Source organism: Eptesicus fuscus, chromosome 17 (assembly GCF_027574615.1).
Source record: "Eptesicus fuscus isolate TK198812 chromosome 17, DD_ASM_mEF_20220401, whole genome shotgun sequence".
NCBI lineage: Eukaryota > Metazoa > Chordata > Mammalia > Chiroptera > Vespertilionidae > Eptesicus > Eptesicus fuscus.
Genome location: NC_072489.1, coordinates 11,092,119 through 11,118,147, shown reverse-complemented (window position 1 = coordinate 11,118,147; position 26,029 = coordinate 11,092,119). Strand labels below are relative to the sequence as shown.

General features: G+C 53.9%; 1 protein-coding gene across 1 annotated transcript; it reads right to left on the bottom strand.

Annotated features, from left to right (window-relative positions):
* Nucleotides 1-9,784: 9,784 nt before the first annotated feature.
* MAT1A (methionine adenosyltransferase 1A) lies at nucleotides 9,785-24,611 on the bottom strand. Its single transcript, XM_008149118.3, has 9 exons — nucleotides 24,518-24,611; nucleotides 19,934-20,011; nucleotides 19,025-19,147; nucleotides 16,108-16,220; nucleotides 15,589-15,732; nucleotides 12,484-12,702; nucleotides 10,904-11,086; nucleotides 10,484-10,617; nucleotides 9,785-9,887 (listed from the first exon to the last, which is right to left on the bottom strand). Exons 1-9 carry the CDS (start codon nucleotides 24,609-24,611, stop codon nucleotides 9,785-9,787), a joined length of 1,191 nt encoding a protein of 396 aa, XP_008147340.1.
* Nucleotides 24,612-26,029: the final 1,418 nt, after the last annotated feature.

Here is a 26,029-nt window from a genome sequence, read left to right as displayed (position 1 = left end):
GGGAGATGAGATGGGAGTGTGGGCAACCGTGGCAGTGAGGACCCAGGACTCAGAGAAAGCAGAGGCCCATCCAGGGTGGGAGAGCAGCTGCTGTGATGGCTCCTTGGTGGGAAAGACAAGAGCTGGTATGAGCGGTGGAAAAGGGGCCTTCCAAGTCGGGGAAGCAGCCTAAACAGAGGGCCGGCGGGGAGCTAGGCCATCATATTCCTCAATAATATGACGCTGTAGTCAGCTGTGAGTTTCCACAGAGGTCCCTAGAGAGGCCTGCCCCCCTGGTCCCATGGCCGGACGGGTTCTGCTCTCTCTGTGTGCAGTGCCTTCTGTGAATCCGGTAGGAATTAACCTCAGACCACAGCAGTAACACCGGAACCCATTCCTCCCAGATGTCCGAAAGCATTTCAGAAGGGACCACAGCCTTTCTGCATGAAGGCCCATGTTCTGGGGTGTTGGAGCCATACCTCCCGACACTGAGATTTGGGGCCCAGTATTGGCTATGGCCTGAGTTTCATTTTCTAACGTCCAAGAGGAGAGCAAGGTCTCTGGAGCTTTCAGCTTAAAGTGGCTCAAGAATGAAGCAGGGAAGGCCGTCCCCGCACTCGCCCCGCTCCCTCACAGCACCCCGGAGCTCCTGCCCTCGGCTGAGCCGCAGTTGGACCACCGGCCCTCCACAGGCAGCTGTGAGTCCAGGGCAGCACTAGCAGAGATCAAATACAAGCCATGCATGTGATTTAAAAGTTCCTGGTATCCACATTAAAATATGTTTAAAAACGATGACATTTATTTTAATGATTTTTAACCTAATTTGGTCCCAATATTATTTTACTAATAGTATGTAATTAATATAAAGCATCATTTGTTACATATTTCTCATTCATTTCTTTTCTTACTGGATCTTCAAAATAGACATGTTCGCATTAGCAACACATCTCCCCTGGCCCCGGATGCGGGAGGCGGTGGTACTGAACAGCCAGGGAGGGCGCCAGGCAAGCCTCGTCAGGGAAGCAGCTGAATGTGCGAGGAGGGGACCAATTTCAGGAAGGCTGTCTGGGAAGGCGCACCCCCAGAATAGGAGACAGTTCAGCCGAGACCTGCACGATGAGGGGGAGGCGGCCATTTGGAGAGAGCATACAGCTTCACTGGCAAAAAAGAGTGTGCGAAGGCCCTAGAACCCAAGCCTTTCAACCCAACCACTGCTGAGCCTGTAATTCTTTCACCCAGAGTCTCCTCTCTTCCCCCACTCCTCTATCCACTACCAACTCCAAAATACCCCTCGGGCCAAGCTCCCACCTCCCCATCCTTGGCACATGCCTCCTGAGTCCCTCCCCACCCGATGTCACCTTCCTCTGGCGCCCTGGGGTGTGACCAAAGGAGCCTGATGCCAGTCTCTCCTTCCCACTTCAGAGGTGCCTAGCCATCTTCCCCCTCTCCCATTAAGGGCACCAGCCATTATTACAGCAAGGCGGGCCGGGGAGGGAGTGCACAGAGAATGCACACACATGCTGAGTTCCACTCCATGCTCAACTGGGGCTCTGCTCCTCATTGGTAATGGTGACCCTGCAATGGGCCTCAGTTTTTACATCTGTAAAACAGGCATGAGGACAGCTCCTAGCTGGGGGACAGTGGTTACAAGCAGAGCATGGGATAGCATTCATGTGCATGATCCTTCCCCCCTGAGAAAGTCCTTTTCTAGCAGAGAAGGAGGGAGCACTCCCTGGGACAAGAGGGGCACCGGTCGCCACAGCCCTGAGAAATCTAGTCAGACTGATGAGGATTTGTAACTGGACTGGCCTGTTGTGGGAAAATGGAATGTGCGGGGAGGAGTCCTGACCGCTCAGGGACTCTGAATGGCCTCTTGTATTCTTGGTGAGGGAGGGAGGTCCCTGAGCCCTGGGGCTGATCCCCGCGGAGCACCCAGACCCCTCAGGAGGGAGCCCCTCCTCTATCCCACAGGGAACGTGTGAGTCAGCTCTGCTCTCTGGTGTCCAGATGAAAAATTGCAGCCACATAATGCACCGGCCAATGTCACACATCACCCCGAGGGCTCCCTGGTGTCAGGTGCTGTGATAGGATAGGAGACCCAGCTTCACCTCTGCCTCCCACACTGTACCCTCCCCCACTCCCCCTGCCTCCCCTGCTCACCCATGACGAGTCTGATAGATACAGTCTCTGCACTGAGCCAGGGCCCTTCTGGCTCATCGTCTCTATTTGTCCACAGAAGCTGGTTCGGAGCTATGTACCTGGAGAAGCCTAATGGGAACCCTGTCCGTTCCTAAGCCCCTGCTAGCTACCAGGCACCAGCTGGTAGACCCTCTACATCTACCATAGCTGCCCCAGACTCGCTGGGAGGAAGGCTTTGTGTCAAGCCCCTTTTCCTTCCAGGTGTGGAGATCCACCAGCTAGCTACTGCCCAAGACTGCTTCTGTCCTACGTCCCTTAGTAACTATTTAATTCTGAAGTTGTCAGCCTCTTTCTTTGACCTCTTAGCCCTGCTCTCCTTTGGAGGTCAGGGCCAGTCCACCCTGGGAAATTTCCCAGCACCAACATCTCATTTCTCCCGCCCCCAGCCCTGGTCACCACCATTCAATTGTTTCTGTGAGTTCAGCTTTTGTAGATTCCACAAGAAGTGAAGTCATACAGTATTTGTCTTGCTCTGTCTGATATTTTATGTAGCATAATACCCTAAAGGCTCATTCAAGGTGTTGCAAATGGCAGGATTTTCCTCCTTCTCACTGCTGAAAAATATCCCAATACCACATCTTCTCCTTCCATTCATCCACTGACGAACTCTTAGGTTGTTTCCATATCTTGGCTATTGTGTCCTCCTGCTTCCTACACCGTGCCAGGGTCACACCCACTCCACTGGATTTGTCACAGGTGAAAATTTCTTCTGAAGTTCCCATTCCAAGCCTTTCAACCCAACCACTGCTGAGCCTGTAATTCTTTCACCCAGAGTCTCCTCTCTTCCCCCACTCCTCCATCCACTACCAACTCCAAAATACCCCTTGGGCCAAGCTCCCACCTCCCCGTCCGTGGCACATGCCTCCTGAGTCCCTCCCCACCCGATGTCAGCTTCCTCTGGCACCTCTGTGGGAGATGGGATTTGTCATCTCATTGCCATCCCATGTTCACTTGCAGTGTTGAACAATTAAAATGTGTATAAATCCTCAATAGTCAGAGCTTTAAAAGACACCTCTGTTAAATGACTGTAATTTACATCTCTGGGCTCCTGAGCCTGGCACAAAACCCACCAGAGGGCGAGTGGGACCCTCATCTCCTGCAGGACTTCTTTCCAAGGGCAGCTCGGGGGCAGGAGAGACACACACACTTAGAATCCGTTCGCTGATATGACCAGTGTCCTACATTGAGCACCTACTGTGCCAGGACAGGTATGAAATGGCCAACAAAGCAGACAAGGCCAGAGCTTAAGAATTTCTAGTCCTGTGGGCCAGCAGGCATAATCAAGCAAGCACTGACTTCCCTACAGAATCACGGCCTTTGACATAATAGGTGATATTTTTAAAATTTATTTTCTAGCTGTTTATAGTAGATACTAGAGGCCTGGCACATGAAATTCATGAGAAGGTACGGTTCCTAGGCCTGGCCTGAGATCAGGGCCATCTTCCCCCATTGCTGGAAGCTGGCCTCACCCCCACCGCCACCCACCCCCAGTACCCCATTCACCATTGGGCAATCGGAGCCTGCTGGCTGGGGGCGGGGGGAGAGAGGGGGGAAGGGATCGAGAGATTGGTTGGCAGGCCCCAATCAGGCAATCAGAGCCTGTGGGCTGGGGGCAGCTTCTACGTTGAATATCAACCCCCTGTTGGTCAGTGTGTGTCATAGTGACTGGTCCTTATGCTGTTCGGTCCATTTGCATATTACCCTTTTATTATATAGGATATGCATAGCCCATGGACATGGGCAATAGAGTAGTGAAGACCTGAGGGTGGGTAGGTAGAGGCTAGGGGAAGGGAAGTAAGAGGGGGAAATTAGAGATATCTGTAATACTATCCTATCTAATAAAAGAGTAATATGCAAATTGAATGTCACTCCAACACACAAGATGGCTGCCCCCATGTGGTCAAAGATGGCTGCCCCCATGTGGACACAAGATGGCTGCCACAAGATGGCCAGCAGGGGAGAGCAATTGGGAGGGACCAGGCCTGCAAGGGAGGGCAGTTGTGAGCGATCAGGCCAGCAGGGGAGGGCAGTTGGGGGTGACCAGGCCTGCAGGGGAGGGCAGTTGTAGGGGGAGGACCAGACCAACAGGGAAGAACAGTTAGGGGTGATGAAGTTGGCAGGGGAGGGCAGTTAGGGGTGATCGGGTCAGCAGGGGAGGGCAGTTAAGGGTGACCAGGCTGGCAGGGGAAGGCAGTTAGGGTGACCAGGCCAGCAGGGGAGGGCAGTTAAGGGAAATTGGGCTGGCAGGGGAGCAGTTAGGCATCAATCAGGCCGGCAGGGGAGTGGTTAGGGGTGATCAGGCTGGCAGGCAGAAGTGGTTAGGGGCAATCAGGAAGGCAGGCAGGCGAGCAGTTGGGAGCCAGCCGTCTGAATTGTGAGAGGGATGTCCGACTGCCCATTTAGGCCCAATCCCGGTAGGGATCCCAGATTGGAGAGGGTGCAGGCTGGGCTGAGGGTGCAGCAGGCCTCTAGTCAACAATAAAAATATAAATTTTAAAAAGACACTTATCACATATCTAATCACATGTTTAATGTCTCCCATTATATTCAAGCTTCAAGAAGGTAGAAATGCAATCTTATTTCTTTATGTGTTCCTAGCACATAATAATCATTTGTTGAAAGAGAATGAATGAATAAGGACAACGTTCTTTTTCTGGGTAACTCTTACTTACCTATCAAGGACCAGGTTGGGTTACAGTCAAATCTGATGCATCTTTTGATCCCTAGGGCCTAGTTTGGAACTTGGTACATGATTCATGTATCATAGATATTTGTCAAATAATAATAAACTCTTGGCCAGGAATTGATAATCGTTGAAACTAAGTGATGGGTATATGCATAGGGTTCATTACACTGTTCTTTCTCCTTTCATCTATATTTTTAATTTTTTCATAATAAAAAGTGAAAACATTTATATTCACCTAAAGTCAAGCGAAAGTGTAGGCAAAGACGATCTTGAGGTTTCTGGCTGAAGCAAACCAGTAGATGGTGGTGTGGTCACTGGGGTGGATGCAGTGGGGCTGCATCCAGACTCGAATGCACATGTGCATGGCTAGCTTGGAGAGGGCTCTTTTCACCCCATGAAAGTTCTTCCAAGGTCAATAACATGGATGAAAGAATAAGTTTTGATTACAACACCTTTAGTTTTAATTACCTGAGGGCATCTCCAGTCAGCTGTGCAATAGTTAGCAGCTACAATAAATTAAAATCTCTGCCTTGAACAATGAGCTATGAGAGGGTTTCTGGATGGTAACCTTCCCCCTCATGACCCTCGATGGCCTCTGGAGCACTGATCGGACTGACCACTGGGAACTGTCCCTCTGTCCAGGGCGTCTGCAGTGAATACTGTGCCCCACCAGTGCTTCCTTCCCACTCCTCATCCCCACTCTCCCCTCCTCCTTTACCGCTGTTTTATTGCTACTGGGGGGTGATTTATGGACGTCGGCGAGGCCTCGGTGGTGCCACAGCTTCATGTTCAGCAGCAGGTAGCGTGTCAAGAAAATTCTGGTTCCCTTTCGACTTCACCACCTTCTGACTGCAAGTCGCTTGACCTCTCGAATCTCGAATGCTGCCTCTGAAAAATAAGGATAACAATCGTGGCGACTTCACAGAGGATGAACGCACGCAAAGGGTTCAACACAGAGTCTGGCACAGCGTGAGCGGCCAGCGCCGAGTCCTCCTCTGGAGAGATGCTGCAGGAGCGGAGCAGGCTGCCCTCCTCCACGGCCGCTGGCTCCCACCTGCCCAGTGGGTCCCGCGGGCGCACATGAACAACTCCAGGTGGGGTGTATGTAGGGTGACGCCAGGATGGCAGGGTCAGCAGAGGTGGGGGTTGTGTTATGGGACCCAGGAACCGAGCGCAGGGTTGGCAGCTGGCGCGGGGGCTGGGGCCGTGGGCTCCCCGAGGCCAGAGGGTCCCACTTGCAGCACCAGCTGCCTCGGCCCCCGCTGCCACCACAGCAGCTGGCCCTGCCTCACCTCCGCCACCCCAGCTTTGTCCGGAAGGTCGTCCGGAAGGTCGTTCAGCTGTCAGGTCTAATTACCATATTACCCTTTTATTATTATAGTTATTAGCATACAATCGACTTTTCAATATTTACATCCAGGAGCCTTGCTAAAGTTATTTATTATAAGTAATGTAGATTCTGGTTAAACAAGGAAATACATATTTATACATTGTGTTAAACACTGAACCAAAAACTGAAAATAGAAAAGGGAGCTTATCAAGGAATGGGCTTTTCAGAAACATAGAAATTTCATCTGAAACCTACAGAATGAGCTGGAACATGCATTCACAGACGGGAGAAGAGTCTCACAGAGGGAATGGCATATGCAAAGGTCCTGAGGCAGGAATAGCTGGGCCTGTTTGGGGAAGCCAAAGAAGACAGGGAGTCTGGAATGGGGGTGGGGAATGAAGCCCAGAGTGAGGGTAAACGGATGGGCAACGGACAGGAGCATGAGGCAGTCGCAGCTTAGTCATGCCCCTGGAACTCTAGTCAGAATGCATGGGAGAGACTGAAGCTTCACATGTGCTGTCAGTGACTTTGTCCTTTCCCAGGTCACCAATGACCTCCACGAGGCGGAAGTCAGTGGGCACTCAGGCCTCACGCATCTAACCCATCAGTACCATTTCACACAGGGGCCCCTCCCTCATCCTAGAAACTGCTTTCACTTGGCTTTCATGGACACCCCCACTTTCCTCCTCCCCCACTGGCCGCTGGCTCTCCATCTCCTTTGCTACATTTCCCTGACATGTTGACACTTGAGGCTTCATGGCTCAGATCTTGCTCCCACTAATTATTGGGCCTTTATGCCCTCCGAGCCCATTCATTTACCGCGTTCCCCACAGGCAAGCATTCCGATGTGTTCTGAGTGTTTTTGTTCGTAGATGTGCTTGAGAAACATGTGTTATTTCCTAGGAGAAACATTTCACTGAGTGGCTCACGCAGTGGCTTCTCAGGGCACAGGAGGGACCCTCCTGACGGTGGTTTTCTCCTCATCTGTCACATTTCTGTACGCCTGCCCTTCCTGGTACCCTGAGTCAGCCTCTCTCGGGTCAGGGTCTCGCCAACGCCTCCTCACCCAGGCTTTGCCTCAGCCCGGACCGTGGTGCTTCTCCAGAGCTGCCTCTGCCCACCGTGTGCTTGTAAGAAACAGGTCCCACCTCCGCACCTGCTCTGTGCGGGCCTCAGGACCACACCCCGGAGGCTGCCGCGGTGACCATCTCTAACCGCCTGCTCGTTCTCCTCACAGAATGTGTGACAGGGAAGCGAGCACCATTTACAGGCTCGCTCATCTCTCTGCAGGCCAAGCCCCTACATCACTCTGCTCATCCAACCATTGGACAGATACAACCCTCACCCCCCACCCCCAACGCCAGGCTACTGTACATAATGCAGGCGGGCCAGAAGGATGAAACGGACCAGGACTACGGCACCAACGCCTGGCGATCAAGTGCACGCTCTGAGGCGGAGGAGCCGCTTGGCAGCCAGGTGCCCTTGGGCACATTCCCAACCCTCCTTGGGCCTCTGGTTCTCCCCATGGCACGTGGGTTTCCTCGGCCGTGTGCCTGGGTGGCCTGTGGTACGAAATGACTATGGCAGTGCGGTGACAACGCAGTCGCTGGTGGATGAGGAAACGTCAATCCACGCTGGACGGGCGCCACGTGCCCAAGAACTGAAGGCCCCGGTTTGGGGGACTGCCCAGGCGGGAACCCCCACTTTGCTGAGCCATGGGGGAACCAGGTGACGCCACTCGGAGGGGAGGTTTCGGAGGCTTTGCAGACAAAAACGACTAAGCGTAGAGAGTTGCTCTGCTGGTCTTTATTCACAGCCCAGCGGGAGCCCACAGGCTCTGTATGAACAACAGAGAGAGAAAGAAGATCTTGCTTCTCCAGGGGGAGGAAGGTATAAAATTCCGAATTTTCACTTCAAATATAACCTGAGTTCGAGGAATTCGGCCACCTGCAGGCTGACCCTCCCTCTCCTGAGCAGCACCTGTGGCTTTCGGGGAACGGGAGAGCAGAGCTCCCTGGGGCCCCACAAGCTCTGGGGTTGGTGGTAACTGGGGCTCTGCTTCTGCCCTGGGGCATCCTTTCCCTGTGGAAAGAGAAGCCCCAGGGCCTTGGGTCAGGCCCAGAGCCCAGGAGCAGGCTGTCCGCGCCAGGTGAGGCATCCGGCTGCTGCCCCGCCAGAGCCGGCTCCGTGTGCCCGGAAAGGAGCCCGGTCCCCAGCACCCACGGGCCCGTGGAGGCCCTACCTGAGCCTGTGGTCTGGCAGCTGGGATGAAGGTAGAGGCCCAGGCTGAGGACAGGTGGGTGGGTGGTGCCAGAGGCCCAGGCTGAGGACAGATGGGTGGGTGGTGCCAGAGGCCCAGGCTCAGGATAGGGTGGGTGGGTGGTACCGGCCATGGATGGAGAGGCAGGTGAGCAGACAACTTCTAAGACCCTGTCACACCGAGGACGCCTCGGGTTCCTAGGGAGTGGACCTGCCGCCCCAGAAGCCACCTGGCAACACGGAATCTCCCATGACATCTCGGCCAACTTGTCCACCACTGGGATTCAAGCCCTGCCCCCGAGCTCACACTGAACATTAGACGTGTGGGACTTGGGACTGGACTGGACTCAGGCCACTGACCCGAAGCCCACACAGCCCAGCTCAGCCCTGCCTGAGCTTGAGCATCAGGGGCTGGGTTATATGGTGGCCTCCTAACTCCAGACTCCAGCCCAGCCAGCTCACCCTGAACCGTCTCCTGGTACCAATGAGGCAAACGGAACCGCTTTGTTTCTGCCCTGACTTTGCAGGTTGCCCAGGGCTCCCCAGGAGCCGGTGGCCAATCCCCTGATTCGCAGCAACCTCGAGTCGATAGGCCAGAGGCCCAGCCTCGCTGCACTCTGCGTCCCCGTGGCTCAGACCTGGCTCTGGAACGAGCTTGAGGGGTGGGGCCCAGGCTCCTGAGTCAGAGCTCCTGGGCCGTGCCGAGGCCCTGACGCTGTGGCTGTGGGACCGTGTGAAAGCTCCCTGGATGGTCTGTGTGTCATCTCCCCGCTTATAAACGGGGTGACGAAGGCGTTTCCCAGCACGTGGACTGAGGAAGAGATGGCACCAGTGGTTAGCTCAGACCATGTCAGCCCTGCTCCTGTGCCTGCCACAGCCTCGCCAGGGGCTGGGAGACCCTAGCTCAGGGCGCTGGCCGGAGAGCTGGGAGATGCACTGACCTTGGCTCACGCCAGGAGACGGGGACCGAGAGCCGGTCAGGGCCTGGGCTGGGGGGAGGGGGAGGCGGGGGGAGAAGAGTGGGGATTAACTCCTGGAAGGATGGTTTTTCTACTAAATGAGCATCGCCTTGGTCTGAGGGAGAGGTAGGGGAACCCCGTGACTGTCCTCACGAGGAGAGGGGACCCTCAGCACCGGGAAGCTGCCGGCTTCCTGCCATTCGTGGTGATGATGACGGACAGGGCTAAGTCCGAGGGCCAGGAGGGAGCGTGGGGAAAGGCACCCTCTTGGCCGCACGCGGCGCCTTCGGTCTGGGAGACCGGGGAGCTGGGGTCCTGGAACAGAGGAACGTGGCCACCCAGACGCCTCCGGGGCCAGGCCAGCTCCCGGCTCTAAAACACCAGCTTCTTGGGAACCTCCCACGGGAACTCGCTTCTTCCAAAGTGGCCGTAGCACGCGGTCTTCTGGTAGATGGGCTTCTTCAAGTCCAAGTCCCTGCGAGGCCCGCAGAAGGAAGGGTCATTGCAATGGCAAGGAAACAGCCTCTCTCCGAATCTCAGGGGCAGGAGTAGCAGCCTCGCCAGTCTCTGTGTGGAGTGTCACCACTCAGGTCATTCCCCTAAATGGCCTGTCTACACTACACCATGTCTGTGGGGTGGCTGTCACTGTCACTGGCCCCGGGGAAGCAGGCTCAGAGGCTCAGGGAACCCCCATCAGGGGCCAGGAGTGCACTCCAGCCCCGCGGTGCCTTTCTCCTCTGCACCCCACTCACCTGGCCCAGACCAACGCCAAGTTAGCACGCTCTAGAAAGCAGGGATGGCATTAGAAGTGAGAACAGACGGGACTAGACTTGCTGCCTGAATCCCTAGCCATTCAGCCTCTTACTTTCCTGAGGCCTCCCACCTGGAGGTGGCCTCCGCTGAGCCCGCAGGCCCCTCAACCTGAGCACCAGACGCCCGGCTCCTGGGTGCGCATGTGCTGGCCCAGGGCTCGAAGACGCCCTGCTGCTGGGGCTGCACGTCCTTCCTGCTCCCCCTCCCGCTGAGCTGAGCTGAGCTGACCTGCCCACGAGCGCAGGGCGGCAGACTTACCTGACGATGACGCCAGGCCGGAGGTCGAAGTTCTTATTCACCACGTCCAGCAGCTCTCTCTCCGTCTTCTGCGAGGTTCCATAGGTGAAGATGGAAATGGACAGCGGCGCGGCCACACCGATGGCGTAGGAAACCTTCCGGGGGAGACGAGGGTCAGGCCCCAAAGCCTGTGGGAGGGCCCTGCCCCCCACAGAAACCCCATGTCCTCAGGAAGGGCAGCTGGAACCACGCCCCACACTCCGCTCGCCCCACACACTCCCCGCACCGTCTGCACAGAAACCCTGCCGGCCTCTGTACCTGGCCCTCTCCCTGAGGTTCTGTCCTCTCCCCAGGCTTCCAGGCTCCTGGCCACAGTGCCCCACATGACCCCCAGAGCCGCATGCTGTGGCCAGAGCTGGGGCCGCAGGCATGGGGACCCACCTGCACAAGCACTCTCCGGCACAGCCCTGCTTTCACCAGGGACTTGGCCACCCAGCGGGCAGCGTAAGCCGCCGAGCGGTCCACCTTGGTGTAGTCCTTCCCGGAGAAGGCCCCGCCACCGTGCGCCCCCCAGCCGCCGTAGGTGTCCACGATAATCTTCCGGCCAGTGACGCCCGCGTCCCCCTGCAGAGGGAGAGGAGGAAACGGAGATGAGAGCCGAGCCCCAGGGCCTGGGAAGCTGCGCTGAGGCACTGTGATGGCCGGAACCACCACTGGGAAAGGGTGCCCTGCGGTGGCCCGGGGGCACGTTCCAAAGACTCCTTGGCTTAGAGTCGGCCAGACACCCGGGCTCCAGTTCAGACCAGTCACTGACCAGCTGGAAGTCAGAAAGCCATCAGAGCCTCATCAGAACGTGCAAACGATGAGCCAGCTAAGATCACAGGCAGCCCCCACTGCCTCTGCTTTATGAGCCAATCCTAGTGGAGAAATCCAACTGCAGGAAGCAACTGCACTGTAATCCACACACCCTGGGCCAGGGCCTTGCTGGTGACACCCCGTAAATGCCATGGCACCCGTTTCCTCACGCATCTGCTCTGTGCAACACCAGGCAGTGAAGGCGCCAGGGCTCTGTGTTAAATGATTTGAGAAAAGTGCCTGCTATTCCCCCTGTTAGAGGTCACGCTCACACTCATATTTCTAGCCTCGGAGAGGTCCTGCAAGAAAATACAAGAGGCGTGGCCTTTCTTTCCGGCTGTGCTGCACTTCGCCTGGTCACAGGGCCCGTTACGGGGCTCCTGCTCTGTGGCAGCACAGCCACAGCTGAGGCCCCGACAGTGGCCGGCAGCCTCGCACAGATGCCATACCAATCTCCGCTGCCTTGCTCCAGCGGGGCAGGAGAGAGGGGGCAGCAGGTGTCCACATGATAAACTCCCACCGTGGTGCCCACAGGAGTTGAAGGGAGCCTGTGGCAAAGACCTGTGAGCGCCACCTGGTAAAGGCCAGTCATTTGTGATGTGAGTTAGCACATTAGCACGTGAGGCAGCAGCCACTTGGGCAAGCATGGCATCAAGAATGGGCTGTCTGGCCTTAGCCAGTTTGCCTCAGTGGATAGAGAGAGCATCGACCCTCAAACTGGAGGGTCCCAGGTTCGATTCAGGTCAAGGGTACGTACCTTGGTTGCAAGGCTAGATCCCCAGCCCAGGCGGGGTACATGGGGGAGGCAGCCAGTCGATGTGTCTCACATTGATGTTTCTCTCTCTGTCTCTCCCCCTCCCTTCCACTCTCTCTCTCTCTCTGAAAATCAATGGAAAATATCCTCGGGTGAGGATTAACAACCACAAAAAAGAATGGGCTGTGTGGAGTGGGAGGGGCAGGCAGCACAGGTGGAGGAATCCTGGGGACACGTCCCCGGTCACTCAGGTACTGACAGGTACACAGCAAGCCTCGCAGAGAGGGAGCTGACTTCACAGTTGTCCAAGGCGAGACCTGGCTGAGTCACACAGCCCCCGACAGCCTGTGCTCAGGGAGGTAGCACCCCAGTAACAGACAAACCAGGGCCTCATCCAGAAACCGGGGCGCACCTGAGGACCGCCAATGACAAAGCGCCCGCTGGGCTGCAGGTGGTAGATGGTGTCTTTGTCCAGGTACTTGGCGGGCACCACGGCCCGGATCACCTGCTCCTGCAGGGCCTTGCGCATGTCCTCCAGCGTGATGTCCTCATTGTGCTGCACAGAGATGACAATGGTGTGGACGCGCACGGGGACGACCGCGCCATTGTTCTGCATGTACTGCACTGTCACCTGTCGGTCAGAAGGGCAGGAGGAGACTCGTGAGGCCCTGCCCTGAGCTCAGGACACATCGCTGCTGGGCACAGAGGCAGCCAGGGCTCCCAGGAGCCAGGGGCCTGCTGTCTTCACAGGGCCTTCAGGAAAGTTCATCTGACACATTCTGGTATCTGAATAGCTGCCTAGTGCTGTGTGATGGCTGGGCATGAGGCATAAGCTAGTCCCACCTGTGGCCACAGTTAGTGCCCCTTGGAGACTCAGGGTTTACCCAGTTTTCTCTCTATGACCCTCTGGACTTCTTTACTGCTATCTCAGAGGGTTCTGGGTGCCAACAAATGTCCGCTGGCCAAAGTCCTCCCTTGACCCTCTATGTCCCAGGGCCAAGGACACAGGAGTCTGCGGGCCACGGGCCAGCTGTCCCAGCCTCTCGGGGGAGGAGCTCTGGAGGCAGAGGCAGAGGGAGCTGCCAGCTCTGGGTGTCTGGCCAACGAGAGGGAAGCGGAGAGCCCCGAGCGACGGCACCTGCCCACAGCACCCTCGCAGATCAGGCCACAGGGACAGATCCAGCATACTGCCACCAGCGAGGCCAGGCTGTGCCCGTTCTGTGCATGACCAATGACTCTGTGAGCCATTCCAGCAGAGCAGGCCTGTGAGCTCCATTTCACAAATGAGAACACGGCTATGAGAAGTGAAGCAACTCGTCCGAAGCCACACACTAGTCCGAGAAAAGCCTAAGAGCCAAACCCGCTCTGCCTGGTCCACAGCTCATGCCATTCCCACAGCAGCACGGGCGAGATGCTTCTCCCGTCTTTCCTGACACCTCAGTGAGCAGGAGAGCCCGGTGTCCCCGCCTGCCCGGGCTGTGAGACGGAGAGCAGCCGGGGCAGCCGGGGCTTACGGGTGAGAGGGAGGAGTGGTGAGCACGGCAGACGAAGCTGGTTAAAGAGACGGGCATGGACCGAGCATGCACTGTATGCCAGAAACCATGCCAAAAGCTCTAAGAGGCTGTTACCAGCCCCATCTTAAAGACGAGAAAGCTGAGGTCCAGAATATAAATGCCTTGGTCAAGGTCACACAGCAGGCAAAGCCGGGCTCTGACCTGGAGCTGTGTGGCCTGGCAGGGGCTCTGCCCAGCAGGAAGCTGTCACTCAAGACCCTCGGGCTATGCTGGAGCCACAGGCCCATTGCTACCCAGTCAGTGTAAGCCCACAAGAGCAGTGCCCCGAGGGGCTCTGGAGCGTGGGGGCCTGCAGGAGTGAAGCTATGCCAGGGGCCCTGTAGAGACACTGGCTGCAGGCACAGCACTGCTCCCACCCCAGGGCCTCGACAGGACCACAGGGCAGCAAGCAGTGCCCTCCTGGGGCTGTGCCTGCAGCCAGTCTCTGCCAGCCCCAGGCCCTCGGATGTTCATGCAACACTGGACTTGTGTCACTCCTACTCTGCGTCCTTCCTGGTCCAAAGAGCAACAGGGTGAGGTCAGGAGAAGGGAGAGAAAGAACCCTGCCCACATGACGCCTTATGAGATGGGCCGATGCACACCAACATCTGTGGACTGAAGCAACCCTTAACTGCTGGGCTGTGCACACGCAGGGCCCTGTGGGAGGGGCTGGAGTTGGGGGCTCCCAGAAGGGGGGTCCTGCTGGCTCTAGGACTAGATCTGCCCTTCGGGCTGCAGGAGAAGGCTCGCATCCCGAGGAGCGGCTGAGGCCCGTCTCCTCTGCCCCTGCCCCCGACCTCCCCTCGGCCGCGAGCCCCAGCAGCGTCCTTGCAGGCCCAGCGAACTGTGGCCTCTGAGCTCGGGGCTCTCATCTCATCGTGTCGGGAAAATGCACCGCGGAAAACACAACCCTGACCAGCGGCAAAAATAGCCTCGTGCTGCACTCCACTCCCGTGTCAGCAGGAGGAGTTTGCTCAGGTGGAAAGACTCGTCCTGTTCAGTCAGCGCAGTGAGATGAGGAACCTCCTCTCCAGGAGGGGGTGGAGAAGGCCTCGCAGCGGGTCCTGGCATGGTGCCCCACAGTGCAGCGGCCTGGGGGCTCCAGGGGCCGGGAGGCTCCATCAGGGGAGGTCAGGAGAAGGCTGCTTGGGGTACCAGTGTGGGCCTCACTCCCGGCTCAGGCACCACACAGCAGGCTCCTGGGCACATTGGTTTGCAGGGCGAGTGAAACACGGAGTGTGATTGGGAGAGGACTGCAGGTGGGAGATTGGGAGCTGCTTGAGCCCAGTGGTCCGCTAGCACAGATAGAAGGGGAGAGAGGGTGGGAGAAGAGCCAAGGACCTGCTGGAATGCGGAAGAGGAGCCGTGGGAGGGAGCCCCCAGGACAGGCGGAGGCGGACAGGGGGCCTCCAGGTGTGCGAGCGCTGGCATCACCGTGGGCCTCGGACACAGACCTCCGTGGGGATCTCCACTCTGCAGGGCGCCCAGTGGTCAGGGCCCAAGGGGCCAGAGGCAGGAACAGCAAAGAGTAGGTGTTTTTATGAGAAAGGAAGGAAAAGGCCAGACAGATGCAGAGGATCCTTGCTCAGGCGGCGTCCAGACCTTGCTCAAGATGCGGAGACCTGTCTTGGTGGCAGGGCAGTGACCAAAAGTTTGAAACCTGTTCAGAAGTGTGTGGCAGGAACTGGGGAATTATATTATCAGACTCAACATATGCTAAGAAGGAAAAAAAAAAATTTTTTTTTCTTAAGAAATTTCTTTCCATTTTCCGGTACTTATGAAATTTTTCATAATAAAATGGGGGGAGAAAACATCTAGAGCTGAAGGTTTTTCAAATAAATAACTCTTTTCAAAATCCACAATTCTTTGCGTCCAGGCTGCACATTTTGGCCTTAACAGGAATGAGAGGAGTCGGGGGCTTGAAGTGTGTGTGTCTGGAACCAGGAGGCAAAGGAGAGACCCACCTGCGTCTTCGAGTCGGGCCTGAGCCAGGGGAGCACCCCCGAGCGCCTCAGCTCTGCCATCCGGGCGTTGAGTTTGTGAGCAAGGATGATGGTGAGGGGCATGCACTCCTCCGTCTCGTCGGTGGCATAGCCGAACATCAAGCCCTGCAGCGGGGAGAGAGCCCACTGAGCCACACCCGCTTCAGACCAGGGCAACTGCCTTCAAAGCTACCCTCCGCTGCACTCCAACCTCACTCGGGTGCCTCGCGCACGCAGCATTCACGCTGGGCCCTGGGGAGGGGATGGCACGGACCCTGCCCCCCAACATCCTAAGAGGGGAGGGAGACAGCCCAAACGGCATCAGCAACCCCAGCCTTCCACAGCCCGCGGCGCCCTCACACCGCTGCCCTGAAGTTGGGGCATGCAGCTCCCTCCGATCCTCCAGGAGGAGGGTCACCCCACAGCGTGATTAACCTGTTATTCAGGAGCTTCCCCAGCCAGCTCCTCAACACAGGGCAGAGCAGGGCTCAGCGCTCTCACCTGGTCTCCGGCACCGACGTCCTCTTCGTTTCTGTCCAGATGGACGCACTGGGCGATGTCCGGGGACTGCTGCTCCAACGCCACGAGCACATTGCAGGTCTTGAAGTCAAAGCCTGGGCAGAAGGGAAGCAGGCCCGAGGGGGACACGTCAGACACGGGGTGGTTGCGAGCGTCCGGGACGTTCAGGGCCTGGCATGCACTTGTGCCAGGGGTGGTCTCTGGTTAGCTGGGACCTGCCCGGGCCCAGAGCCAATGCCAGGATGGGGAAGGCCCATCCTTCCCATCACGTAAGACTCGTTAGCCAAAGAAAGTGCTGCACTGCGCACTGACTGTATTAAGTCACAGCTTGATTAGAAGCACACGTCCTACCGGGAACTGCTGTACAGGAAGCAGCAGCCCCAGCTGCCCCCTGAAGCGTGGTGGGAGACTCACGCCTGCCCCGGGCCCCCCCGCCAGAGGCACCTCCCAGGACCCAGGTTGGATGACTGCACTGAGGGAACCCGGGCCCGGCCGCCCTGCCACCCGAAGCCGGACATGGGCCTAATCCAGGTACAGTCCTCGACTTGGGATCTTCAACTTCACGATGTTGCCAAAGTGATGCGCATTTAGTAGAAGCCATACTTCGAACTGTAAACTTGGCTCTTTCCCTGGGCTGATATTCAGCACCTAGTCTCTCAGATGCCGGGCGGCAGCCTCGGCCCAGGCAGCCACACAATCAGGAGGGTCAACAACCCGCACTCTCTAGTGTAGTCGCTGTTGGGCGATTTGCCCAATGTGGCTGCTGTAGGTGTTCTGAGCCGGGTGCGGCCGGCGAGGCAAATGGGACGTTCAACAGCTGTACTAAATGCATTTTAACTTACGATGTCTTCAGCTTAGGGCGGGCTTATCAGGACGTTACCGCATTATAATTGGAGGAGCATGTGTATTAAACACACTGAACAAATAACGTGAACCTGACTGTTCAGAGGCTCCCAGCGCCAGGGCCTCTCATCCTGAGATGTGGTCCCGAGGGAAAGGCCACACCTGCGGAGCGGAGCCCTGGCTGCCCGCCCTGCAGCTCGGCGGGCACAGAGGGGGAAGCAGGTGCCACGGGTTGGGCCTGGGCAGGGGAGTCTGGGCTCGCAGCAGCCCAGCCGCGGAGCCACAGGAGGGAGCACCGTGCACAGACAGCACATTCTTCTCCCTGCTGGGCCTCCAACGCACAGGCCTCAGCCCAGGGACCCTGTGACTGAGGAGCTAATGAATTTAGTACAGGCCCCACCAAAGGGTCAGGTATTAGTGACAAGCTGGCTGTCACCCTTTTCCAGTCTCTTCTCCTATCCACGTGGCCAGAGTGGGCAACTAAAGCAAACAAACAAGCCAACAACGCAGACCCGATCTACTGTGTGCGCACATGCTTCAGGCGAGGCCCTACCGCCACACGAAGTGAAACGGGCCTCCACAGCAGGACCCCTTTCGCCAACGTGAACTTGGGGTAACCTTAAAGAGGACATGCCCTTACCTCCCCGAGGTCTCTGCTGGAATGCTCCTCCTCCGACCCCCAGCCCCACACACCCGAGTCAGGCGGCTCTCAGTCAGCATCCCTGGGCCCTCCCGCCGCTCTTCCTGGGGAGTTATGCCACCGACTCCCTGCCCGGCACCTCATGCTGCATCATCTGATGCCAGGCAGTGCCCCCACCCCAGGGACACCTCTGCCCTGTGCCGCCTCCTGGGCCCAGAGACTGTTTCTAAAGGCACCAACCAATGAACAACCTTTAGAGAGCTGCCAACGACTCACCAGTTTGCAATAAACATCTCGCATTTGGCCTAATCACTGTCTAAATAATGACTCTTCTTAACGCTGAACACCAACCAAGGGCGTCACGTGATCTGGGAAAGCGGAGTGGCTCTCTCCCTTAGAAACGTGCCACAGGTCCCCCAGCCTGCCCTGACCCACGAAGATGCTGCACGTCACCCTAAACAGCCAGTAAGGGGGCCGGCGCTGTGCACAGGCCCTCAGCATCCGGCCCTCACCCTGCCCTTTGATGCCCCTGCAGGGGGCCCTTCCTGGCCTGCCCACGCCTGGTCGCTGCTCCTCCTCCACTCCTGCCAGGGCCTGTGCCCCTCCCTGGGCTTTTGGCTCCCACAGTGCCTGCCTCCTTCGCCCGCCTGCTCTCAGGACCAGTTCTGGGTTAAGTCTTCTTCTTGTCCGTAATGGGCAGCAGCACAGTTTAGCAGAAGGAACGGGGGGGGGGGGGGGGGGGGGGGCCCAAAAGGGGCAGCCACGCACTGACTGTGTCACCTCATAGAAACCATTTACGTCTGGAAGCCCGGATATCCTCATCTGCATAGAAGTGCAGCAGAGTCCTCAAGCAGTTAACACATTGCGGACCAGCAGTTTTATTGCTAGCTTTACCCAGTGGCCAGATAAGTTTCTAGTGAACGAGTACAAAAAACGTTTTACATAAATGTTAAAGGCACACCTTAAATTAAATACCCATTGCATTTTGAAGTTACTTATTAGATGGTCTTACAAGCTAATATCTTTTTAAAGAATTCTCATGATTGGCCAGAAGCCTTAGAACAGAAAACACGAGAATTCTCGTGATCTGTCCACAATGTGTAATTAAGTAAGATGACAGACCAGTGCCAGTGCCATCCGAGGACAGGACCCCGGTGGAGGGCAGCTCCTTTACCCTGGAGTTCTTTCTCTTGCAAAGCTCCAAGAGGGCAGGGCACTAAACAAGGCCAGAGTTACGATGGATGAACTGGGCGGTTCCGTGGGCTGTCACTGGGCTGCCTACTGCTGCCAGGCTCTGACCCCTAGTCCCTGACAGGCACCCTAAGGACTGTCTCTCCTGGGGTGGCCTGAGCCCATCCAGAAGCCTCCGATGTGACAGCTTGGGGGGCCTTCCTCAGAGACCGGGCCCTGCCTTACCCTTGGCCGAGTCGTCGTAGCCAATGTGCTTGATGGTGTCTCGCACCACCCGCTGGTAGTCCACCATGGCCATGGAGGTGATCTCCCCGCACAGCAGCACCATGCCCGTCTTGCACACCGTCTCTGGAAGGGAACGAGAAAAGGGAGTGGCCAGCGCCAGCACCGGGACGCCCAATGGCTAGACCTCTCCCCGTGCTGATAAAGGGACTCACAGCCAACCTTACCAGACAGGAAAGAGCAACGCTAATAAAAAAGAGTGAACGCCAGCACAGTTGCTGACCATCTTCAATGCCCCGAGAACTATACTTTGGAAAGAATTGGTTACACCTGAGTTTTTGTACCAAGTTTTCATATCACACTACTCGTGTGATCTTGAACAACTTAGCCTCTCTGTCTGACTCCTCGACTGTTAGGTGAGGCTAAGAAGACTGCTGTGTGGATTGAAAGAAGACCATGACGCATGTAGTTGGCCTAAAGGATGCGGTCAGCCTGTGTGACGCTCTCCCGCCCCTACTGCTAACCTCCACCGCGGGCTTCAGGGAGTGGGGTCCTGAACAAAGAATCGGGCAGCTGTTCACAAAGATGTTGGGGTGAAGTCTACCCCCAGAGGGGCACATAGTCCTCAATCCAGGGGCCAGGGTGGCACTGGAGAGGGAAAGCTTGTCTGTGCAGCAGACAGGCCAGGACACCAACAGGAGGACAGCAGCTGCGGTCTCCATGGTGGGCATGCCTACCCTGTGACCGTGGCCAAGGCCCTCAGTCAGCTGCACGCACTGTCCCTCAGTGAAGGGAGAGGACTCGCCCTAATCACCTCAAGGCCCTCCTGACTGCTGTGGTGAGGGCTTCACCTCAGGCAAAGGACTCAGGCTGCCCCTTAGGGCTCCGGCGAGGGGCCCAGGCGCTTCTTACCGCAGGCCACCTTGGCATTGGGGTCCTGCCGGAGGTGGGCATCCAGCACCGCGTCGCTGATCTGGTCACAGATCTTATCTGGAAAAGAATGAACACGTGAAGGAATCATGGAACTATTAGGTACAACAAATGAAATGCTAAAAGAATTAGCTATTTTGTCAGTTTACATATCAAATCTGCCTAAAAGGACACTTTTTTAAATGTAAGAAGTTATTTCTTCCCATTTCTGCCTAATTTTGTATGATGTATAAAATTATAGAATTCTCTAAAGAAAGAAATATATTCCAAAACTAGTTCTAAGAGTCTACAGCAATTTACACACACACACACACACACACACACAACACACACAGAGACACACACACACACACACACACACACACACACACACACTTCTAACTAAAAGTCCCTCATTCCTCAACATATTCCCTTTCATTCTAGCATCCAGGAAAGTCCTGGACATAGAAGCTAAAACAGCTGCTAACATCGGTGAGATTAGGTGCCAAGGTGTGAAGTCAGAAGGGACAGCCCGATGCATGTGCTGCAGGTTCCACAGGATGCAGTGTGTGGTGTAGAACACGCCAGGCCAGCCCCACCCCAGCCGTGGGCTCTCTGAGAGGACCTCTGAGGACCAGTGCTGATTTGCAGAACATTCCCTCGGGCAGTTCTCAGACCTTCCCCACGGCCACTCAGCCTCCTAAAGGCCAGATGTTCTAACAGCTGGGCCAACCTCCTCAGTCAAGGTGGACTGACAAGAGTTCAGCACGAGCCGGCATTTGACCTCACTCTGTGTTTGCCTTAAAGACTCTGCATGGCTGGGCTCGTAGACCTTGGATGGCACTGTGGAGAAATCTACTCTGGCTTTGCGGGTCCTGTGAACTGTCAATGTTCACAAATTCCAAAATAAAAGTGACATCTATTTACACATATTAATCTCATTAATGTCCAAAATATCCATAGAGTCTACTCTTAATAAATTAATAAGATTTTTCCAGTTTTATTGAGATACAATTGGTCTAAACAAATGTTGTGTATAATTAATGTGTACAATTTGATGAGTTTGGACATATATATATATATATATACTTGCATGTTACCATTACCATATCAAGGTAATTAACATTTCTATCACCTCCAAAAGTTTCCTTGCATTTCCCTCTCTTTTTTTAAGTTTTTAAATTAAGAACTTGGATCTACAATTAAGCAGTTCTACTCTCAAAAGCACATTATGCATTCTGTAATTAAAAATGTTAATTTGTCATTAAAGGTAAATTTCCCAATTTTTCCTTGCAGAAAGTGCTATTAAACACATGTTTGAACCTAGAGGGTATTATGCTAAGTGATATAAGTCAGACAGAGAAAGGCAAATATCATATAATTTTACTAATATGTGGAATCTCAAAAAATCCCCACAGAAACAAACTCATAGATACAGAGAACAAACTGATGGCTGCGAGATGAGAGGGGGGTAGGGTGCTGGGTGAAAAAGGGGTAGGTGTTAAGAAGTATAAATTGGTAGTTACAGATGAGGATGTAAAGTACAGCATAGGGAATATCGTCAATAATATTGTAACAACTATGTGTGGTCAGATGGGTACTAGATTTATTGGGTGATCACTTAGTAAGTTATATAAATGTCTAACCAGTATGCTGTACACTTGAAACTAATGTAATATTGAATGTCAACTGTAATTTTAAAATTTTTTATAAAGAAAAATAACGGTACTTTTGAGCTTTTCTATCCTCCCGCCAGTGGCAGATCTGGTTGTAAATCTAAGTTTGTCTGAGTCGTAGCCTCTGCACACCCTCCCAAGGAAGGCCCCCTGCTGCTCAAACATCCACTTTAGGCTGACCCATCAGGACTCTTGGGAGCCGATCGCAATGACTCTGCTTACTTAAAGGACATGAGTCACATGTTCTCAATGCACACAGAGAAATGGGAAAAGGGATATTAGAGATTTTAAAGCTGGAGTTGAGCAAGGGTATCAAGATAGCTTGACAGTCAGCCGGTGTGGCTCAGTGGTTGAACGTTGACCTATGAACCAGGAGGTCACGGTTCAGTTCCTAGTCAGGGCACATGACTGGGTTGCAGGCTCGATCCCCAGTTAGGGGCATGCAGGAGGCAAGTGATCAATGACTCTCTCTCATCATGTTTCTATCTCTCTCTCCCTCTTCCTTCCTCCCTGAAATCAATAAAATATATATTTTAAACAAAGACAGCTTGACAAGGAGGTTCTTCAGAACTGTTTCTTTAGGCTTTGGAAATTTTTATCATTATCACTTAGTAGCCTTAAGAGAGCTAATAGTTGGTTTTGTTGGGAGTTGAAAAAGAAGCATTAATTTTATCTTTCTGGTGGAGAGGAATTTAGCACTGGAATAACAAGCAGAAAGTCACCAGACCTTAGTGGAAACTGACTGACTTATGTGGACAGTTAAGTTTTAGTGGCAAGTGAAAGGAAAATCAGACAAACTGAAGGTCTGCCATTCAGTAGACAAAGCAACCAATTGATTGGCTAGAATTTTCCTTCTCTGTCCACCGAGCACCTTGCTGTGAGTACCATGGGACCACTGGCCACTGCATGCCAAAGCACCCACTTCCTCCGGGTGGAGCAAATCCTAACCTATATATGGCTTTCAAAAGCCAGGGGGCTGTCCAGAATTTGCCACACATAGCAATGAAGCTGAAATTATGAGTACGGTAAACCTAGAAACTTTGTAAAATTATGCATAATCAAAAAGATTATTTACATTGAATTAAGTCACAAGGTTTCTCAACAGCACCACTATGGATATTTAGGGCTGGAAAATTTTTTGTTGTGGGAGATGGACTTGTGTATGCAGGATGTATAGGCCTCTATCCATTGAATGGCCATTACAAACCCCCTTGGTTGTGACAATCCCAAATGTTTTCAGACATTTTGAAGTGTCCTTGGGGGGAAGGGGACAAAATTGCCCCAAGTTGATAGCCACTGGCTGAAGCATATGGAGGGAGTAGTGTATTGAGATATTTAAAGCTGCATTACAAGGTACAGAAGTTAAATCTCTTTGAGAAAGAACAAGAAAGAGAAAAAAAAAAGTAGACTTGGTGATGCGTTACCAAAAACTTCAACTGGTCCAATGAATTTTGAAGAAGTGCTTAAATACATAAATCAGTGTGTCTAGCCCCAGGGTTTTCCTGGAGCAATGGTCCTCAAAGTAAGATTCCCACACTAAAGGCAGTAGCATCTCCTGGAAACTTATTAAAAATGCAAATTCTGCCCTGTTCACATGGCTCGGTGGTTGAGTGACAACCTATGAACCAGGAAGTCACGGTTCGATGTCTGCAACCATTGATTCTCTCTCATCATTGACGTTTCTCTCTCTCTTTCCCTCTCCCTCCCTCTCTGAAATCAATAAAATATATTTTTTTTAAAGAAAATTCTTTTTTTAAGAGTTTCTTTTAGCCAAAACTGACAATTGCCAATTTTCAACTGCTCCCAAAAATGCAAATTCTTGAGCCTTCCCAAGACCTACTAAATCAGAGAGTTTGGGGGTGAGGCCCACCACTATGCATTTTACCCCGGAGTTTGAGAACCATTCTTCTAAACATTGAGGTTCTGATCCTGGTCTCTACTGTCACCATGGAAGCCTCTCTCAGTTCCCCAACTCGCAGCCCACCTACTTTTCAGGTCCAAAAGAATGCTTGAATTTTCTTCTTCTTCAAGAAGTCATCTGCACTTTCTTTTATAACACATTGGAGACTTCCAGAACCTAGAGCTCCATCCCAATAGAGGATGCACTGCCACTTATTCCTAACCTACATGTGCTTTACACGAAAAACTTAGTGACCCTCGGTCTTGTTTGAGGGAACATTTTCTGTTGACTTAAGCTGCTCATTGATAATAAATTAAAGATTTACTAATACACACACACACACACACACACACACACACACACTGAGTGGCCAGATTGTTATGATCTCTGAATGCATAATAATCTGGCCACTCAGTGTATATCCTATATAATAAAAGGCTAATATGCAAATTGTTTCCTCGACCAAGAGTTCGATCAGCAGGCAGGCTGGCCAAACGCCCATGTCCCCTCCCCCTGGCCAGGCTGGCTGGACCCCACCCATGCACAAATTCATGCACCGGGCTATACACACACACACACACACACACACACTCACACACACACTGAGTGGCCAGATTATTATAATAATCATAACAATGCGTTCAGAGATCATAACAATCTGGCCACTGAGTGTATATATATAATGTTTGTATCTGATGATAATTTTATGTCCATGACTATCTTTAGACAACCAGCTGCGTGGTCTCTGCCACAGCCCCACCACGCTGAGGGCTGATGCCCGTGGTGGTGGCGGCAGGAACCCTCAGCTTCATTCACTTTCGATGCTTCACTGGCATGTGATGATCTGTTTTACAAAACTACAAATAGAGGGAAAAATACTTCAGTGTTCCTCCAGAGACCCCTGAGAGTCACTAACACAAACTGTTTTAAGACCTCTAGCAAAAGTGACTCCCTCGGAACAGGTCACATTGGGCCGGTACAGGTCACATCGGGCCGGTACAGCCTACTCACCAGGGTGTCCCTCTCCTACAGATTCCGAGGTGAACATGAAGGCCCCTTCTTCACTTAGAGAGGTGTCATACAAGCCATCCACCGGTCCGTTCATCTTTTCACAGGTCTCCACGCAGCTTCCTCAAGGCCACCGTTCTAATGCTGTGACTTTGTCTGAGTTTTTCTTTTTTCTTTAAACCCAACAGGCCTGTGGTTGGCAGAAGCACAGGGGTCACTTCTGCCTAACTGCTGGTGAGCATGCGAGAGTGAGGCGAGGATGCGTGAGAAGGGAGGGACTGAAGGTGGCAGTGTGGCTCCCTGGACTGGCCAGAGCTTGCTCCTGAGTGACTCCTATATATGGAAAAGTGAAAGTGCCTGCACATCATGTGAGAAAACTGGAGGAGTCCATTTCCTGGGAGGGGTCACCTCACCTGGAGGGATTTCCATCTTGAGCTCTGACTTCCCGGCCCTGGGCATCTGGTCAGTGGTGGGAAAGAAGGCTGCGGAGACCCCGTGGAAGGGACGCTCCACGCTCCACGCCAGACTCCATGCTGCTCCAAGGTCAACATCCCACCTTGGAGGGTGGGGGCCATGGTTACTGAGGGACACAAACAGGCAGCAAGAAACTCGTTTTCCAGAGATCTGGTTTAGGCTGCGATTGCAACACAGGATGGCCTTGGCTGCTGGGTGCTCCCCTCCTCCCCCACGGCCTGTCTGGATGGGCTCGTCCGCTTCTCCCGCCTTCTCAGAGCGAGAGCATGCACCTGGACTCAGGCCGCTGGGGTGTTACACAACAGATTCATTTTGAGCCCACGTTTTTCTGCTAATAGAAATCACCCAAACTGTCAACTTCTCTAAGGCGCTGGCAATCACATGGAGAAGCAAGATATTTAAAAAGTATCTGGGCTTTGGGGAAAGGACTCTTGAGAGACAGGTTCGTTACACGGAACCTGTCAGAGTTCCGTGTCCCAAAGCTTCCAGATATTAAATTAAACATCTACATATTCAGCCCTATACACTTGATAAACATCCTGCTCACCTAACTCTGCATTATTTTTTGCTTTGAACAAGAAAAGCAATAAACAGAATGGTATCTTTAACCACTTCATGCACTAAATGATGGCATTTCTCCCTTCGTTCTCTCCCACTCTCAGTTCTCGCTGCACCCTCAGGCCCCAGGAACAATAGGGAACCGAGCTCACAGGAAACGGGCATGGGTGAAGAAACCACTAGAAAGCGATACAAAATAATCAAACAAAACCTGATGCATCAGAGGTTGGACTGTGGGAAGCAAAAGGTAGGATGTAATAATGCCGACTAACAACTCTGGTGACCAAATCCCCTCTGTGCTTATAATATGAGACTTAAAATCCTTGTCTGGGGCTCCAAATCTTGAGTTTTGCCAATTCAGCAGTAGCAGCACCATCCCTCCAGGCAATTAAAACCACGTTGACGTGACCTCTTCAGAGATGAAGTGAGAGACTTTACATACATGGATTGAATCAGAGGCATTTAACAACGAGTGACTGGAAT

Excerpts from the sequence above, each read along its gene's own strand:
- MAT1A (XM_008149118.3), bottom strand. The coding sequence starts at position 24,611 with ATGAACGGACCGGTGGATGGCTTGTATGACACCTCTCTAAGTGAAGAA. Across the intron at positions 11,087-12,483 it reads TTGTCATTGGCGGTCCTCAG|GGGGACGCGGGCGTCACTGG; the intron begins GTGCGCCCCGGT and ends CTCCCTCTGCAG. Across the intron at positions 9,888-10,483 it reads CGGCCTGGCGTCATCGTCAG|GGACTTGGACTTGAAGAAGC; the intron begins GTAAGTCTGCCG and ends CGGGCCTCGCAG.